At 44.9% G+C, this 18,246-nt stretch overlaps 1 protein-coding gene across 2 annotated transcripts in view; it reads right to left on the bottom strand.

The window, feature by feature from the left end:
* The window catches only part of PRKCA (protein kinase C alpha), a 136,568-nt gene extending 130,515 nt beyond the window's left edge, over nucleotides 1–6,053 (bottom strand). Inside the window, exons 1-2 of one of the 2 annotated variants that reach the window (XM_050318994.1) lie at nucleotides 5,822–6,053; nucleotides 2,498–2,529 (exon numbers count right to left, since the gene is read on the bottom strand). In XM_050318994.1, the coding sequence (XP_050174951.1) occupies nucleotides 2,498–2,529; nucleotides 5,822–5,994 (205 nt within the window). In that variant the 5' untranslated portion in view covers nucleotides 5,995–6,053. The remainder of the gene's footprint in view (nucleotides 1–2,497; nucleotides 2,530–5,821) is intronic. The other variant, XM_050318995.1, reaches the window with a different exon arrangement.
* Between the last annotated feature and the right edge of the window lie 12,193 nt (nucleotides 6,054–18,246).

Genomic DNA, 18,246 nt, shown 5'->3' with positions numbered 1-18,246 from the left:
ACAATCAGTACCAAAAGGATGATGAAGCCAAAATTGAACTTAATTGCTTGCTTAATTTAAAGTCTGCTTTCTTAAAAGAGGAACTTTCATACTGTGGCAGATCGAGAAAGGTTTAAATCATTCTGGTTTTCACATTCCTCTTGCAGTGTTTCCGGGTGCACATCAGAGCAAAGCCCCCAGAGTTACAGACAGCTTGCTGGCCTGCTTGGCAATGCAAGAAAACCAAACAGAGCCCCAGCTCCCTGAAATAATCCTGCCATCACAGTGGCACTGCCACAAAGACAATCAACAGCAACCAGCAAGAACAAACCAACAGAGCGAGAACTCCTGTTTTGAAAGCACAGTATTTGGGATTAGGTCATGTGTCTATAAATCAACACTGAACCACAGATATCAAACAGCAAAATGCTTCCTAATGACTGGAGGGAATAAAAATGTCACAAAGATAGGAAAGGACCTCCCAGCCCATGGAGTCTCCCCTGTGCCCAATGCCCACCTTGTCCCCCAGCCCAGAGCACTGAGTACCACATCCTGTCATTCCTTGGACACCTCCAGGGGTGGGGACTCCACCACCTCCCTGGGCAGCCCCTTCCAATGCCTGAACACCCCTTCAGTGAGGAAATTCCTCCTGAATCCAGCTGAACTCTTTCAAGTTCATTTTCAAGTTCACACATGACCAAAGACAGACATTTCCCACTATTTATCATCCCAAACTCCCTCTCCAAAACACTTATTTCCAATAATGCAGCAGAGATCTGCCTCCTCTCCATGAAATAACACCTCACAACTCCTGGCTGTAAACCTGAGCAGCCATTCTGAGTAGGTTTTTGCTGGTCTATACAGCGGCCACATTAAAATAAAACACACACATTAAAAAAGACAAACTACTTTAGGGCTGTCTCTTGCTTGAGCATTTGTGTGGTAATAATGCAATTGCACCCTGACCCTCTGCCACATTCAGGGCATTAAAACCATAGCAAAATTTAATTTATTGCCTTTTGCAAATCCCTAGGGATCCCACGAGAACAAGGAGGTGGAAAAGAGTTTCACCACCCAACCTGAGCCACGAGCTCCCGACTGGGGGACAGGAGGGTGTCAGCACTGTGCAAACTGCAAAACTTAAGCTAGAGAACTGTATAATTTAAATGCAGCTCCAATTATTTTCTCTATACCAACAGAAATCTGTAATGGACCTCTAAATAATTGCTGAACTAGGAAGCACTGAGCTATCCTGAGTGGGGCTGAGGAAATGCCGTTCCACTGGGGACTGAGCACTACAGACCGATCTGTTTGGATGTTGTGAGTGGCAAAAAAACTGGAGGATAGCTACAAAATTTAATACTGGCGCACAGAGGAGATTGCATACAAGATCCATGGTAAAATCATGGATGTGTGCTTACCTCAGCCAGGTGTGTAAAGCTTTCATCATGTGTGTGTGTCTGCAAGTCTCTACTTGCAGAAAGAAAACTATTTATTGCGACATCTTTAAAAGGCACCCGTCTTTTACATCCACTTTCTCAGAGGTTTAATCTCCAGAAGTATCATCTAACATCAACTTCCACAAAAATACCACAGAATCCATGATTTCACTCAGTGAAAGCAACACTCAGGATAGTCAAATATGCTCTAAGGCAACAGCAAAAACCCATTAAAAATGCCATGGAAGAGCCAACGAAAAGGCTGGATAACGAGAACAAAATGTGCAGGTGATACAACAGGGAAGGCAGGGAAGGGAGAGGGACAACAAAAAGCCTCATCCTAATTAAGTAAACATATGACAAAGGAAAAAGACCTGCAATAGTTGGGTGTGGTTAGTTTATGATTAAATGCTAAATAACGACAAGAATCTGGCAAAAATACAGACTATGTGAGAGTACAGCCTATACAGTTATCTTACACTGCAGCAGCTTTCAGTTTCTCAAGGTTAGTAGGTTTTATTAAATCAGTGATTTTGCAGAGGTGGATTTTTTTTTCTTTTTTTTGTAATTGAGTATTATATAAGACAGGAAAATGCTGCTTGTCCTAATATGTAGTTCAAGCCAAAGGTCCTCCCAAACATGCACTGTATGAAAATGAAAAGCAGGGACTCTGGGTTATGAAAAGAAGCCATATGACTAAAAAGTGATTCCATTTTCCAAAACGCCCACACAGACAAGAGCTTCTGATGTGAAAAATGGTCTCTGCAAAAGCTAAATTGCACAGACTATTCTCATGAAAAGTTAAGAATCATGCAGATTATACTACATTTACCACGATGAGATTTAAAAAAAACCCACACCAACTTTTTATGTTACTACAGTATGAACTTGCTTGTTCAATGTGGATGACATAAATACCAATAATTATTTAACTGAAAAACAGTCTTCTTTTAGAATTTACACAAAGGTGCTTGCTTAGTTTTTCCAGGCTTGTTTCCCTCTTGCTGCAGGTGATTTTTGGGTACCTTCAAAATGAGGTGCAACAACACATGCATGCCAGCAAAGCAGTTGTGGCTTACCTTGGCATTGGAATCCTTGTTTCCCAAATCCCCTGCAGAAAAAAGAAAAAAAATAAACTACCTTAGTATGTTTAGCTACAATTTCTACTCAAATTATCTACAAAAACATAAAAATCGCTTCATATTAAATTCCTTCAGGTTTTGCCACGGCAGCAACAGATTTTCAAATACACAACACAGACCAGCCCACCCATTTTGAAGCAGGGAACAATAGCTGTCACCAGCTATGTAATTTCAGCTTCTGGCAACAATTTTTTTATTATTATTATTTTCCCAAGCTATTTTGGATCCACAATTATCATCATCTGTGATTACTGCATAACATTTCAACTCATTTCATGCCACGTGTATGCTTAACACACAAGGTGGAACAGTCCAAGTTCCAGCAGAGGCGCACGAAACAAACCACAGTTGGTTTCTCATCCCAATTTTCGGATTACACACCGATGTTGTGTGCCTCAGCCACACTCCAGTCGTTTGCAGTATGGAAAGCAGGCAGGCTGAAGGTTTTGCTTGTTGCAGTGGAAATGAGGGGACAGGCCCATCATTTTCATGCTCATTATTTGCCCGGCTTCCTCGCTCCACTTCCAGGAAACCCCACGAGTGTGTGTGTAACACTTCACCAATGACCACGGTATCCAGAGGTCCAACATTTATCATCCCTCTGGCAAACCACACTGCTGTTGTCTTTATTTATTTGTTGATCTTTAAGCATTCAACATCCTCTTCCCACAAAAATAACTGTTTTGAGTATCCTCCTTATAAACATTTCCCTGCCTTTTTTCCCCCTCTTTGCAGAATGTTTTTCAGCTGGAGCTGCTCACCCTCAGAGCCAAACAGACAAAAGCCAGGAGCTGGAGAAGCTGTGTGCAATTAACAGCATGAGGTTTAATTATCAGCTTTGTGGAAATGGCTTTAAAAAAAAAAAAAATTAGACACGATTTCTCCACTGTTTATTTATTTATTTAGCGAAGAGACAAAATGTTTACTGCACCGTTACTTCAGGTGGAAGCTGAAATTACACAGCTCAGAGCGTTTCTCTACATTTCTATGCACAAGTCTTTGACTGATGCTGCTACAAGCAAGCCTCAACTAAGAAGGCCAGAAGAAATCTCAAATTATTTGTTTACTTGGCAGCACACGTGCCTATACTGTCACTCTGATGCTGTTATCTCTCGCCTTCACAAAACTCAAAAAGCCTGTGCTGGAAGTGTGGAAATGCAACCGCAGGAAAGCTGATGGCAGGACTAAGAACATGAAACAGACTTTAGATTTTATTTTTTTTTTTATCCTTTTAAACAGACTTCTTTGTAAAGAATATTCCTGTATTATCTACTCCAGAAGCACAGGCACCCCTCAGTGTTTGAGCTGGATTCGTACAGAGCTGCAGCCCACTCCAATCTTGGAGCAGTTACAATGTATTTTAAGTAAAAGGTCTTTAAAAAATTATCAATAATGCAGAAACAAAGTAGAGAGGTGAAAATTGCTTGAGAGGATAAGGGGGCACTAAACTATTTTGGTAAATAATCTCACCTAAGGAAAATATCTATTTGCATAGTTCATTCTTTATACCTTAGAGCGTATGTTAACTGGCACAAGTCATTCTGGAAAGAGAAGAAGCTGTTTCTATGGTGTGCGATGGTTATCCAAGAGTGGCCCATCTTCAAATTAGGAAATGAAACAAGTTTGCGAGCTGTCAGATGCTCTTCCAATGAATGGTAGGAGCTTCCTCAGACTCGCTGAGCAAGACAAGCCAAGCCAAGCCACCCTTGCCACCTGTCAGCCACAGGATACCCTTTCACTTCCAAACCCACCCTGTCATTCAGGGCAGAACTCTGCTTTGTTTTATAATTGCGCTACTTATGTGCACAGACACGGTTCGACAGCAACCCTACAGCGGTTTTTCACACCTCCCAATTCACTCTGGTTTAGGTTTAACTTTGAAGCAGTCTCTGAAAGGTCTCACACTTTTTACAATACCGAACTCTGCGAATTTTTTGCGAGTAGAAAAAAAAATAGTAATAAAAAAGAAAACTCGGAAAGTTGACTTTGTTTCTTTTGCAGTCTGTCATCTCAGTTTTCCTGCCTTACTCTGCAAATGTATTTCAATCATTCCTGGAGCAATCAGTCTTTGCTTCAGCAGGCAAACAGGAAAACTGATGAAAGAAGGCAAAGGTCCGTGTCCAAGCGAATGAAAACATATGAGATATAACATAAATACATATGAAAAGGGCAACAAGCGTGCCGTAGACACAGAGCCAGCCGGCTGCAGACCCCTCTAAATCTTTCACAACTCCGGCCAAAATAAATCACAGCTCTGGCTTTCAGCTCCCAGACCCGCAGCGCAAACTCCCTCAGCGGGGCCGGGCTGGAGCTCAGCCCCACCTGCGGAGCAGGAGGGGGAATCCCGAGCGGTTCCCGCAGGCTCAGCACACCCGGGGCTCCCTCCGGGGAGCGCCGGGGCGGCCCGGCCTGCGCGGAGCTGCCGCCCTGCCCCGGCCGGAACACAGAGGTATGGGTTTGGTTTTTTTTTTTCCCTACCCGCCTAGCAATGAGGGTGTTGGTAGGGGAGTTTTCCTGCCATCTCTAGCAGGAACCCTTCTCTCACAGAAACCACCCCTCCCTTTCGCCGCCGCGGACCGGAGCGGCGGTGCCACGGCGGTCCCGGCCTCCGCTGCGGGAAGGCACAGGGCAGGCACCGACCGGGAGTTCAGGCTGGGAGACCCAAGCTGAGCCACCCAACACCCCCAAAGTGTGACACAGCCACCCCCGTCCCACCGCGGCGGCCGTGCCGGGATGAGCCCCCCACCTCGGGCAGGGGCTCCGCCGGGAGCCCAGCCCAGCCCAGCCGGGACAAGGGGTGAGGAAATTCACATGGGGACTATTTGGGAAGCGACGGCCGCAGCGTGGGTTCTTCAGACCCCGCTGGTCTTTACAAGCCTCCACCGAGCTCCGGCAAGTTTGGGGGCTCCCCCCGCCCCGAGAGCGCCCAGACTCGGGCCGGGGCCCCCCGAGCACCGGCGGCGGCAGAGAGTCCTCCGGGAGGGGATGCGACAGCGCCCGGGACAGCGAGGGGACACGGAGGGGTCACCCCCAGCGGGGTCACCTGCGCGGCCCCGGGAACCGGCTGCCCCGGGGAAGCGGCGAGTGGGAGGGGAAGGCAGGGAGGGAAAGAGGGAAGGAGGGAGGAGGGCGGCTCACCGGGAGCCGGGCACGGCGCGGGGGACTTGCCCGCGGCGGGGAATCCCCTCCAGCCGAACGGGCCCGAGCGACGGGAGCGCGGGGATGGGGGCGAAAAGGACGGGCGCCCGCGGGTTCTCTCACCAGATGAAGTCGGTGCAGTGGCTGCAGAAGGTGGGCTGCTTGAAGAACCGCGCGATGAATTTGTGCTCCTTCACCTCGTGCACGTTCTTCTGTCTCAGGGCGCCCTTGCGAGCGAAGCGCCGCGCCGCCTCCGGGTCCGCGCCGGGCTCGGAGCCCGGGAACACGTCGGCCATAGCGCCTCCTCCCCACCCCCCGCCGCCGCCGGGAGTCGCCGCCCCGACGTCCGCCCCGTCCGGCGGCCGCCGAGTCTCTGGCAACGGCGGCGCTGGGCGCTGCCTCCCGCTCCGCGCCTGACGTCGGAGCGGAGGAGGATCCCGAGCCCTCGCCGGCTGCTCCGCCCGCGGCTGAGCGAGCCCCCGGCCGGGGCGGGGCGGGCGCGGGGCCGCCCCCGCCGGGGAGCGCCGGGGGGGCCGCCGGCAGGGCCGTCAGCACCTGCTGCCTCTCGTCAGCCGCCCCCGCCCCGAGCGGCGGTGCCGGCGCGCCCCGCACACGCGAACCGGGTCCTGCTCGCGCATCCCGGGTCTTCCTCACGCACCCCGGGTGTTCTCCCACGCACCCCGGGTGTTCTCACACTTGTTCTCACCGGCTTTGCCTTACACGCTGGCACACACACATACACACGCATCGGCTCTCCCCACATGCCCCGCTTTCTCTCTCACACACCAGATCCCTCCCAAACACACCTGTTCTCTCTCTCACATCCACCTACAAAGGCTTCCCTCACACACACACGCACACGCACACAGAGAAGCTCCCTTCTCACACACACACACACACACTCATAGGTTCCCTTAAAACACACGCACCCCCATTCCCCTCACTTGCACTCACAAGGTTCCTCTCACACCCCCTCAGCTCCCTCCATGCACATGCGGAGGGCAGTCAGCCCCTTCTCTCTCCTGCACACACAGCAGCTGCCTCCCTTCACGCACAAGGCAGATCTCACAGAGTGTTTCCTCACTGTCAGCCATGGAAACCCACACCTTCCCTCCCTGCCAGGCCCTGGGACAGTGACCGTCCATCACTGCCTCCCTTCACCTGCACTCAGCACAGCTGCTACACCGTGCCATGGGCACAACCACCACTGTGACAGAGAACACAGATAACCTGTACTCAAAGATGCTACACCATGCCAAGGGCACCACCACCACCGTGACAGAGAGCACGAATAACCTGCCCCAGCTGCTCTCTGCCACCTTTGCCACACGCGCTTCCTGCACCTACCCCGAGACTCGTCGTTCCTCCACCACAACAAAACAAAGATGCAGCCACGCGCTCTCCTCCACGCTCCTTTCCCCTTCCTGCAACTCGCAAACCCAAGAGCAGATGTGAATGCTGTCAGAGGCCACACCGAGCAGCTGTGCACCCACAGTACCCACAGGATGTCTTGCCCCACTGCACTGTGCCATATATCTTTATAGATCAATATAAACATCCTTCCATATTTCCATATTTCAATACAAATATCCTCAACAAAAAGCGTAGGAAACACACACCTAGTCTTTTTCACTAATCAGAGCATCCGACACACACACAACAGGCTTTTACTGTGGTTTTATGCAGCGCACCAACAATAGCATGAAGTAATTCTATAAAATAATAGACCTGTTCATCTTCATTTACTCACATTACACACAAGATGTTCACAAGTCCCTGGACGCAGAAACATCTGCCCATGCCATGCATCCATCCTCTCATAGAGCAATTCATACTGTATCTCCATACATTCAGAAAGGCACAACATAAATCATGACTAAGTTAACATAAAACCACAATATATATGTTAAACAAAGAAACCAAGTACTAATCATATTGTTTTTAATAAACACTATTCCTGTGGCTACAAACTTTCACATATGAAAATGCACACAGATGCATATTAAAAGTTCTACCCCATTCTATCTTACATACTTATGCCTGTCTGTGTAAGCATGTGTAATATGACTTATTTCACAAAAATGAAAGCCAGCTTATTAACTCAAATTAAGTCTTACTTGCTGATGGGGAAAGTGCCCATCAGCAGAACAGAAAGAACTTGTTACATGCTATCTTACTCTTAATTTAAAACCCTTGGTTTCTGGGTGCAGCCTGGCAGAACTGGAATGCCTGGGGTATTTCACTACATAACTAATGAAAGGGATAGCCCCACTTTTTTCTAAACTTAGAGAATCACACTAGATGTCCTAGAAACTGTTTCCATATGCCCTTGCTTCATGGATTTTATTTTGCGAGCAACTACTCCCAAATTTGATCTGAAATTCAATAAAACATAAAGATTTTTAATTTGGTTCCAACCTATTCTGCACATGTTTCAAATCTCTTCTTCTTCAGGAATAGATTTTTCTTGCCTTAATCAACTTATGCCAAAGCATGAGTAGCACCAAGAAACATTTTGTACTCTTGTTAAGTGTTCTATCAAGAAATAGGGAACGTGTTTATTTCTATTCCTTTCGTGCTGTGCCACAAACACAGCTACCAAAAATGGAGAGAGAGAACCGGACACGACTCAGATTACGTCAGGTTCAGGGCAATCTGGGCATTTCATTGTTCCTTGAAGTCTCACAAAGTTGCTGAATCATTTTGGATTCCAGTTTGTTGCTGCGAGTGACTCTGGACCAGATTGATTCACTGAAACACTGGCAAGTGCCGCAGGCTCTTTGCTCATGTCAGGCCCCAGGGAAGAGCCAAATGACACCAGTCATGACACTGCATGATCACATTAAGATCTCTCTGCAAAGAACTATTTCATCTCAAACCTAGCAGTTACTTGTACACTGTGATTGTACACAGTAGGCAAAGAAAAATCTATTCTGCGTGCATAGCCATCCCCAGACAGCCAGGTAAACCTTTACAACACAGCCTTCCCTTCCTGCACATAATGTACAACTCCTCTTACTGCTGTGTTTTGGATAAACACCACTTACAATACATATATATATATATGTATTCACCTTCAAATGGCAAGATTTGCCACCATGACCAGGATCCAGGACACTCTTACAGCAATACCGTGAGGAGATACTATGTTCCAGTCACAGGCACTCTTGGGATGTGCTGTTGTAACCCCATCATCCTCTTGCTGGGAGGCTTTTAATTGCCTGGACACTCATTTTTCCTACTCTGCATTCAGGTCCCGTGGGTGACACAGGAACTCATCCTTCCTCTGCAGATAACTGGAGGAAAGGCGTCTGCCCCCTCTTCCTGCGTGCGCACATTCCCCCCAGCAGCCCGTGACTGGCTCTTCTGCCGAGGGTAGTGTTTGCAATTTGGTTCTGATTCAGGCCATCTGGACGAGGAGTCAGCATTTTTTTGCTGCTTGTGTTCAGGCATATATGTGGTTATTAAATCAGAGCACCAGCTTTTCCAATCTCCCGGCAAGCAGCTTCAGAACTCCTGACTCCAAAGCGCCATTTATGGGGTCTTCTCGTAATGAATTTCCTCCTGTATGACTATTTGGATGATATCCCAGAGAGCTTGTCCCTGATAAAAGTACCCCATTGGATGGTTTATGGGCTTTTCTTTAAAGAGTTTGATTATTGCTGTAACAAGCACAACTTCTCAAGTCCTTTCCATATTTTCATCAATACCATCCTAGGCCTGTAAGGACAAGCATCTGAGTTCATTTTGAAAGCATTTCTTGTGAAATGCCTTCGTTTTTTTCCTCATCTGCTGGATCAGCATGATACTGCCTGCATCATTTTCTAATCAAAAAGCAATTAAAAAAGCCTCTCCTTCCTAAGAGAGAAGTGTCTGGATCATTCTGTCCCTGTTTACAGGCTCTGCACTGCATCAGATCCACTCAAAGACCTTGCCAAGGAGAGCACCTTCATCAACTGCTTCGGCACTTGTGACTATTTTATTATTTCCTGCTTGTGAGGGACATTCAACAAACAGGAATCACTTCCTGCTGGAGACCTCTAAGGAAGTTAAAAACTAATTTCTCCTCACACTTCAAAGCAAATCACAACCGCTTCCCTTTCTAGAGGGTGATGAGAACAAGCACCTATTTTCTGAAGCCCTTCTAGGAAGGATGACTTGATCACTGCAAAACTGCTGTCTAAAAAATGCTTTGCTTCACCCAGTCTCATCTTCCAAAGGAATTTCCACAATCAGCTCAGGAGACATCTCTATAAGCAACTACTGGGGGATAATCCCTCGCCATAGTTAAGTCAAAACCAGTTATCAGTTTTCACTAATTCGCAGTATAATTTAAGAAGCCAGGTTTTCCTAACTTCCCTTTTCCCGTGGAATATCAATATTGTTTCTCTCTTTGTCTGAAATCACCAGTTGAGTTTAGTGTCGAGGCTCCCATTCATAAGTTTGTCATGTTTTGAAAAATACCAATTAATTTTGAGATCATTCCCACTACTTGTGTTTTTTCCATATTCTACTACACATTCATCAACAAAACTGTTTGTTGCTCTTGCCTGGACCCTTTGGCAACAATACCCCCTTTCAAAGAAATAGAAAAGGTAAGATATAGTAACATAAATAGACATATTTCTGTATTTGTTTGTCTGTTATCCCAGTCATGAGAAGGAAATAGAAATATTTTGTCTCTTTCTATCAACACAGGTTTCTGCATCTTTCTGTGTCTTTCTCTATTTGCACAGCTCTACCTGTGTCTCTGTAGTTCCAGTGATTCTCCTCTCTGCCCTTTTCCCCTCAAAGTTACTCAGAGTTCAGATTGACAAGTACTGGGTCATTAGACAGGTTTTATTGTTAAATTATTCCATCTGAGAGACAGCTTGTTTACACTTACCATTACTTATGGGAAAGTCTGAATACATGGATTAAAACACAGTCAAAAAGAACACCAAGTGCAAAAAAAAAAATCCTAAGAGAGATGAAATGTCCCAGAAAAAGTATTTCTGAAAAAATTCTGAGGGGGGAAAAAAAATGGCCCATCATAATAATCAATCATTTCCCTGAGATGAAATTGCAGTTCATCGATTTGTCCTAATCAGGAAAATCCTCCTTCCCTTTGTGACTTGTAAATGATGCTATTATTTCAACTCGAGTTTCCTTGAAAGTCGTGCAAAACCCATTCCTCATGCAGATAGCTTGGAGCTGCCTGCACATTATCCTCACAGCAGCTCTCCAAAGAATTGGAAATAAATGGCTGATGATATACAGAACATTGAGTGTAAAATAGTTTTTTTGGTATGTGTTCTCCTCAGAAATACTGAGTGACAGCCCAATGCTTTCTTTTCTCATCTCTCAGGAGTATGAGGAGAATAGTAAAATATCTCCTACTTAGAGAGCTGAATCACAGCCTGATGCTGTTACACACCAAAAAGTGATGGGGGTCCTTTGGGATGTTTCTTGGGTTTTGTTGCTTCCCAGATTGTACAAACAAAAATCTCTGCCTCAGCTGGAGTATTTGCTGTCATTGTTGTTTGGCAGATTTTGTCCTTCCCACCAGCAATCACTCAGGAAAATTTTGAATATCTCTTCCAAAAAGTAATTCACATTCTTTTGAGTGCATCAGAACAATTCTCTTGTGTAGGCAAATTTTCAGTCTTCAACTGTACACAGGAAAAAAAAAAGGCAGAAAGGGAGAGACTTCGAAATACAAACAAAGCACTCAAACCATGTGGAAAAAAACAAACTGCTCTTGTACCAGCTAAACAAAAGAGCCTCTGTGATTTCTTTGGAGAAACATGGCACTCAGGTCTGGAAGGAACAAAGGTGGGTTTTGCCAGGGACAGCTGACCCCTGAAATTCCTCGTCCAGAAGAACCAAACACAAGGGACCAGCGCTGGTGCAGGACACGAGCAGGGGCTCGGGGCAGTGAGGTGGCCTGGGACAGACAGACATTGGATGTCTCAGACCAAGCACAGACCACAGCTGGCTCAGAAAATTCCCTGAAAGGAAAAGGCTCCAGAAAGTGAGAGATTCTTTGCAAGAAGCATCATGCTTGCTTTTCTCACTTGTCTTCAGTGCTCCAGTTCGCCTGTGTTTGCTCTCAGAGACAAATCACTCTGGGTTTAAGTTTGCAGGTCAAGGCCCTCTGTAGGTGATGCCTCGAAGAGTAGAATATTTCCATCAAATACAGGTTAGATGAGCAAAGTCCCTACACTGTCCTGAAAGCTTTTTCTAACACTCTGTTGTGCTTTTCTGGTACCAAACCGCTACAAATGACTTTCTACTGCTGGAAAACATCAGCTGCAGAAGATCGGTATGTGAAGCATCCTGATAGAGCAGGATGACAGAGTCTCTTTATGGTGGTTGCCACTGAGTCACAGAATCATTTAGGCTGGAAAAGACCTCCCAGACCATCAAGTCCACCCTGTTTCTCATCCCCACGTTGTCACCCAGCCCAGAGCACCGAGTGCCACGTCCAGTCCTTGCTTGGACCCCTCCAGGGATGGTGAAATTTCCCACTACCTCACCGTGAACAGAAAGGTGTGGGGGTATTTTATTTACCATAATTCCCACAAATCTTCAATTGAAAGGGATGATTATTTTGCCAGAGTAGGATTTTGCCTCATGGAGACGAGGAGCAAATAGTTATTATACATATCTGCTCTTCAAACTATTATTTCTGACAGCTGAAAATCTGTTTATCACAGACATGAGAAATAGTAACTTTCATGTTGCATTTTGTTTATTCTGGAGGATAAATGTGAGGGGAAAAACAAAACATATCAGCTGGAATGGCCAGGACATTCACTCCTTTTGCTGTGCCACCATTATACTGTGACATGTTGACGCAGGGAAAGCAGAATGTCATTTCCAATGCTAAGATTTCCAATTATGCCAGGTCCGTCTGTGCTCTGCACAAGTGTTTACACTTCTGGAAGCACTAATAATTGAAATGACAAGAGTTTGGCTGGACAAACACGGCTTTAAAATATTTGTTTAATTTAGAAGGACTGCAAAGCGACAACACTGATGCACAAAACAAGCTGACATTATTTAAAAAAAAAAAAAAAATTTTTCAAAACCCCACAGTGACAGTTAACTGAAAAATGAAGTGTGGAAAACCTTTGTGCCAGAGAGATGGAACATGAGGAATGATTCTGTTTGTCAGATTGAACATTCATTCAACTCCCCACTGGAATTTTCATTTAAAACAAAAAACAACAACAAAAAAAGTCAGAAACTGTCCTTTACCAACAGTGGAGACTATTTTTGGCCTTTTAATACACTATTGTGGATTAAAGACTGAAAAGATTAGCAGACTAATACATATCATAACAAGAGAACATCTCCTTAGGTTGTGCTAAGTCAGTCTCCTGCTGCCATTCGGGTTCACAAGATATGGTGACCTCAATAGCCCAAAATTCCTCTTGGATGTAAATAAAATGATTTATTATTTATAGATTATTTACAGAGTTCAACATGAATGACTTTAAAAATAGTTTTCCTCCAGAAAACATAATTTAAAAAATCAAATATCTCCCCTACAAGGCTGCTAAGGAAAAAAGAAAAACAACCCAGGGCATTCCAAACGCAAGTGCCAGTGGATTTTACTCCAGATGTGTCATGTCTGTGAGACAAGCTCTGGGCAGCTCAATTTAAAAAGGTTTGGAGCAGTGGTTAAGCCAACTTGTACAGTGGACTAATATTATTCAATTTGACTACAGGCTGATGCCCATGGAAAAAACAACGACCTCTCATTACTGACCACATCATTACATGGGGACACGAGGGAGAAAAACAAGGAGTTTTTCCCTAGAAATAATAACAATTAAAAAAAAAAATCAACAAACTTACAAACATTGTACTTTCTGTGCATTTTCAGCTTGTATCATAAATATTTTGCACTTTGTGAAGTGTTCTCTCCAAAACATCTGGACATTTTCTCTTTTCCAACTTGAATTTATGAGAATGTCACTGATATCAGTCCTGGCAATGCTGGACTGATTGCAGTTTTAGTTCATTCTCTTGCCAAAATGCTGGCAGCATCTTCCTGCCTTCCCGGGCAATGAAAAATCTCCATGTGCAAATGAATGAAGGAAAATCGACCTCTGATATTTATTTTTGTTATTTTTTACAGAAAATTACAAAACAAATGCAAAACTCCAAGGAAAGCCTGGCAGAGCTGTATCTTCCAAAGGAACCAGGAGGCCAAAAATTTCCCTTAATAAAGTGAGCACTTTTAAAAGCCTGGCCTTCATTTAGTTGTCTAAATAGGATTGGAGCCCTTCAGAAAATCTGATTCCAGTTACTGATATCGACCCTTTCAAAATCTGCTTCCTCTTGGGAAAGCTTCACCCTGGATTTATGGTTGGAGATGAGAGGTTGCCACCAAGGGAAATTAGTTTATTGATATCTTCCTACCCTCTAATGGTCCACACCATAAAAGTACCATCCTTTGGGGTACAGTTTGAGCCTGTTAACAGGATCCAGACACAGAATAATATGATGTCAGACACGGCCTCATCCCCAGAGGTGGATGAGGAGCCTTCAACAGCAGCAGGAGATTTCTAGAAAAGATTTCTAGCTCAAGACAAACTAATCTTTCCTGTCACATTGGCCCTAAACTCGTCCCCTTACGTTTAAATATTCAAGAACACTCTTAAAAATCAGCTTGTAACAGTCAATGGTCTTCCCTCTGGATCCATCATTTCGTGACATTTTCAGCTCTGAGACAAAGTTTTTAGATTTTTCAGACTTGTCAGTCAACAGTGAAGTGATGAATCCCCCCTTTTGGAGTAATTTGCTAAGAATACAAGATTAGTATATATATATAAGGGAAAAAAATCATAGTCAAATATTTGTGTTGATTAATAAAGATCCGGAGGGGGAAAATCCTAATCTTGTAATTTTGTTACTTGTCTATACACTGATTCAAATCTCATATAATGAAATCCTGGAGAAAAACTCAAATGAAACCAATGACAAGACTTGGGCTGGCTTGGGAAGGTTTTGGGTTGGACCATAGGGGAGATCGGTGTCCACTTTTTGATTACCCAGTGCAGGAGCTGAATCACAACGAGGGTAGATTTATTCATCCAGAACACTCTGGACTTCTGCCCAGAGAGAATTTAACAGATGATATCCATGGGTTAATAGAGATCAGAGGATCTCTCAGGATTGGAGCTGTCGATTCATCAGGTGATACAAATGGAAGTCTCTGCCAGAGCCAGAGCATCGATCCCAGACAGACGCGCTTTTCAATGAAGTTTTTAGCGTGGATGAACGTGCCAAAGAGCTCCTCCACTGCTGATCCTCTTATCCATCACTTGGGGAGACCAAAGAATGGCAGTAAATAAATCTGGGCATTCCCAGAGTGTTGTGGCAACGCGCCAAGGGAGGCACAGATGATTTGAGAGTGTCCTCATTTACCCAGAGAAATCCTTTATTGGGATGGATGGAGTCATCCGAGGGTGAAGCCTGGCAAGGATTGCCCCTCTGGATCGTGGAGTGGAGAAATGCTAATGGCAGTTTGATGTACTGAAAGTGTAAAGTGCACTCCTGCAGCAGCGAGTTTTCCTTGGAGAACTTGCATCAAACCCTGACCAGGTCTGACCCCTCTCCAGCTTGTAAACAACGTGACAACCGGAGGCAGTGCACACACATATATAAAAAATAATGAAAAAAAAAACTAGGTCAGATGCTGCTGGCACAAAAAAAATCCGTGGCATTTGGCTTAATAGAAAGTGGAAAAATAATGAGGAAGAGAATCTTGAAAACTTGGTTTCGAGCTTGATGGGAGAAGAGAAGCAGTTTGGCTCGAGCGTGGAGAGCACCTTGACCCTGAGGTTTTCTCTGGCCTCTCCCTTATGGCACCTGCCTGGCTTCTTCCTTGAATGCAGTTGTGTAACTACATCAGCCCTGAGGGGAAAAGGCAAAAAGGTGGAACAAGGCACAAAAAGGGTGAGAAGGTCCCTGGCTCCATCCTGTGCCTTTGTGCTGACATCTCAAAAGTTGTCGCTCTCAGATCTGCTCGCTGCAGATTCAAACTCGCACAGAGAAGAGTTTGCCCCCAAGGCTTCAGAATTCAACATTCCCGGTGAAGAAATGCAACGCAGGATTTTTTTAGACAGCGTTTAGATAAATTTATCAGAGGAACAGACTGTTTCACAATATTTGGGTCACAGTAGAACTGTGAGAGAGATTCTCCGGGTTTTCTGTGCAGGAAATGAGAAGGCGGAGAGGAGGAAGTAGCTGTAAAATGCTCTCTGGTTTTGTACACTGTGAGTTTAATGTCTGTGGAAACTGGAACACCCTCATGCCTCTGTGAGAGAACACAGACCTGCTGTCACCTGGGAAACTTGTTAGTGCTGGCCCTCTGACATCTCAGGTTAATACAGGAGTGGGGATTTCAATGCTTCACAGTGAGTGCTTAAAGTGATTTCAGGTCCAGGACTAAAATGATAATTAAAAAAGAAGAATTTGGAAACATCAGTGGTAACTGGGACTGCAGGTTACACCTAAAATGTGCTACTGAGTTGAAATAGTAATTTTAAGAGTTTTACAGACGCTGTTTACTTTTTATGTCACTGAGACATTCTGTCAGGTCAGTACCTGTTACTGTGTGTTTACTTCCAGCATCACAGAATGGTTTGGGTTAAAAGGGAGCTTAAAATCACTCATTCCATCCCTCTGCCTTGGGCAAGGACACCTCCCATTAGCCCAGGTAATAAAAAAAATAAAATTAATAAACAAATAATTTTACACATACACACACACACACACACATAACTTCACTGAGAAAATAATACACTGCAGATGGATCCTGACTCGTGGCCAGCTGAACATTTTGCTAGTAATTAATGTATACATCCAAATTCTCTACACATTAAATATTAAATGCAACTGGTATAGAGAAAGTCAGAATTGCAGACCCATCACTGGTCTGGCAGGACAGACCCCCAGGAATTCCATGGCAGGACCAGAGGAATATATCCTATAACATCAGGAAAACTGCAGCATCAAATAGAGAAACAGAAAGAGAGGTCTCAGGAAGGACAGAAGGTCTGGTTCATTAGCTGGGGAGCTGTTACCTTGCTCTGACTTTCAGCCTGTCTAGTTCTTGCAAACTTCCTCTCTAGGAGAGACAAACTCCTGTCTGAAAGCCTTTGCCTACCTTCTTATTATCTTGTGTCCTGATTATAATATCCTTCCCTATTGTCCTGACAGCCCTAGTTGACCCAATGTCAACAAAGAATGCTGCTGCATAGACTGCTTTTCATCATCAGTTTTCTTTCAGTATTCCTCTACTATTTTTTCTTTCTTCTTTTTCCTTTTTACCTTCACTTTTAAGGCCTTTGCTGGCTTATCCTCTTCCCCTCTCTTATTCCTTACTGTACCCACCCTGATCAGCCGGCAATGCCAGTCTCCATCATTTAATTGCTGCCTTTTCAAGCATGATCTCTGCTTTGCTGCCCTTCATTTTTTAGCACTGCTTTTGCAAAGGCTCTTTGTTCACATCCTCCTGCATATTCTCCCTTTAGGCTGTGGTAGCACAAACCCAGGTAACAATTAGACTGCTGGGATATGATAGGGCTGATATCATCTCAGGGTGTTCCTGCACTGCTTTCTCTGCTTGCAGCTGCCATTTCTTTCCTTAGAAAATAACAGTATTTGGGGCAGAGACCATCAGTCTGCTCTGCATTTATGTGGTCTCTAATGAGACAAAATTCTGCTCCATTAGTTGGTTTTCAGGAGCCGTAATATCAAATAGTTCACATGTGAAAGGAGTGGGCTGGATTTGATGGAAAATCAGATGATATATAATTGAATGCTATCACAAACACAGCAAGAACTAGATTGGTTTGCTCAAGCTGTGCCAAGGTGAACCTGTACAATAATATGAAGTCATGTCTTCACAGAATCACAGAATCTCAGAACAGTTTGGGTTGGAAGGGACCTTAAAGCTCATCCAGTTTCAACTCCTGCCACGAGCAGGGACACCTTCCACTAGCCCAGGTTGCTCCAAGCCCCGTCCAACCTGGCCTTGGACACTTCCAGGGATGGGGCAGCCACAGCTTCTCTGGGCATTCTGTGCCAGGGCCTCCCCACCATCCCAGGGAAGAATTCCTACCCAAAATCCCATCTAAGCCTGCCCTCTGGCAGCTTAAGGCCATTCCCCCTTGTCCTGTCCCTCCATCCCTTGTCCAAAGTCCCTCTCCAGCTCTCTTGGAGCCCCTTTACTGGAAGAGGCTCCAAGGTTTCCCTGGATCCTTCTCTTCTCCAGGTGAACACTCCTGGCTCTCCCAGCCTGGTTCCATGGCAGAGGGGGCTCCAGCCCTGTGATCAACTCAGAGATCTCCCCTGGACTTCTCCAATTACTGGGAAATACAAGATTATTTGTAACATCCATGCTAACGTTTCTTGATGCAGAGAAAACACCTTTTCACAAAGAATCACAACATTGCAGCTACTATGCAGTCACGTGAAATGCATAAATATTCATTTCTCAGTTCTGCCTGCACTTTTTTAAGTTTCGATTTTAAGAGCAGCAAAGTTCT

This window comes from Myiozetetes cayanensis, unplaced genomic scaffold, assembly GCF_022539395.1.
Source record: "Myiozetetes cayanensis isolate MyiCay16 unplaced genomic scaffold, myiCay2020 scf22, whole genome shotgun sequence".
NCBI classification, from domain to species: domain Eukaryota; kingdom Metazoa; phylum Chordata; class Aves; order Passeriformes; family Tyrannidae; genus Myiozetetes; species Myiozetetes cayanensis.
This window is presented reverse-complemented; position numbering and strand designations above follow the sequence as displayed.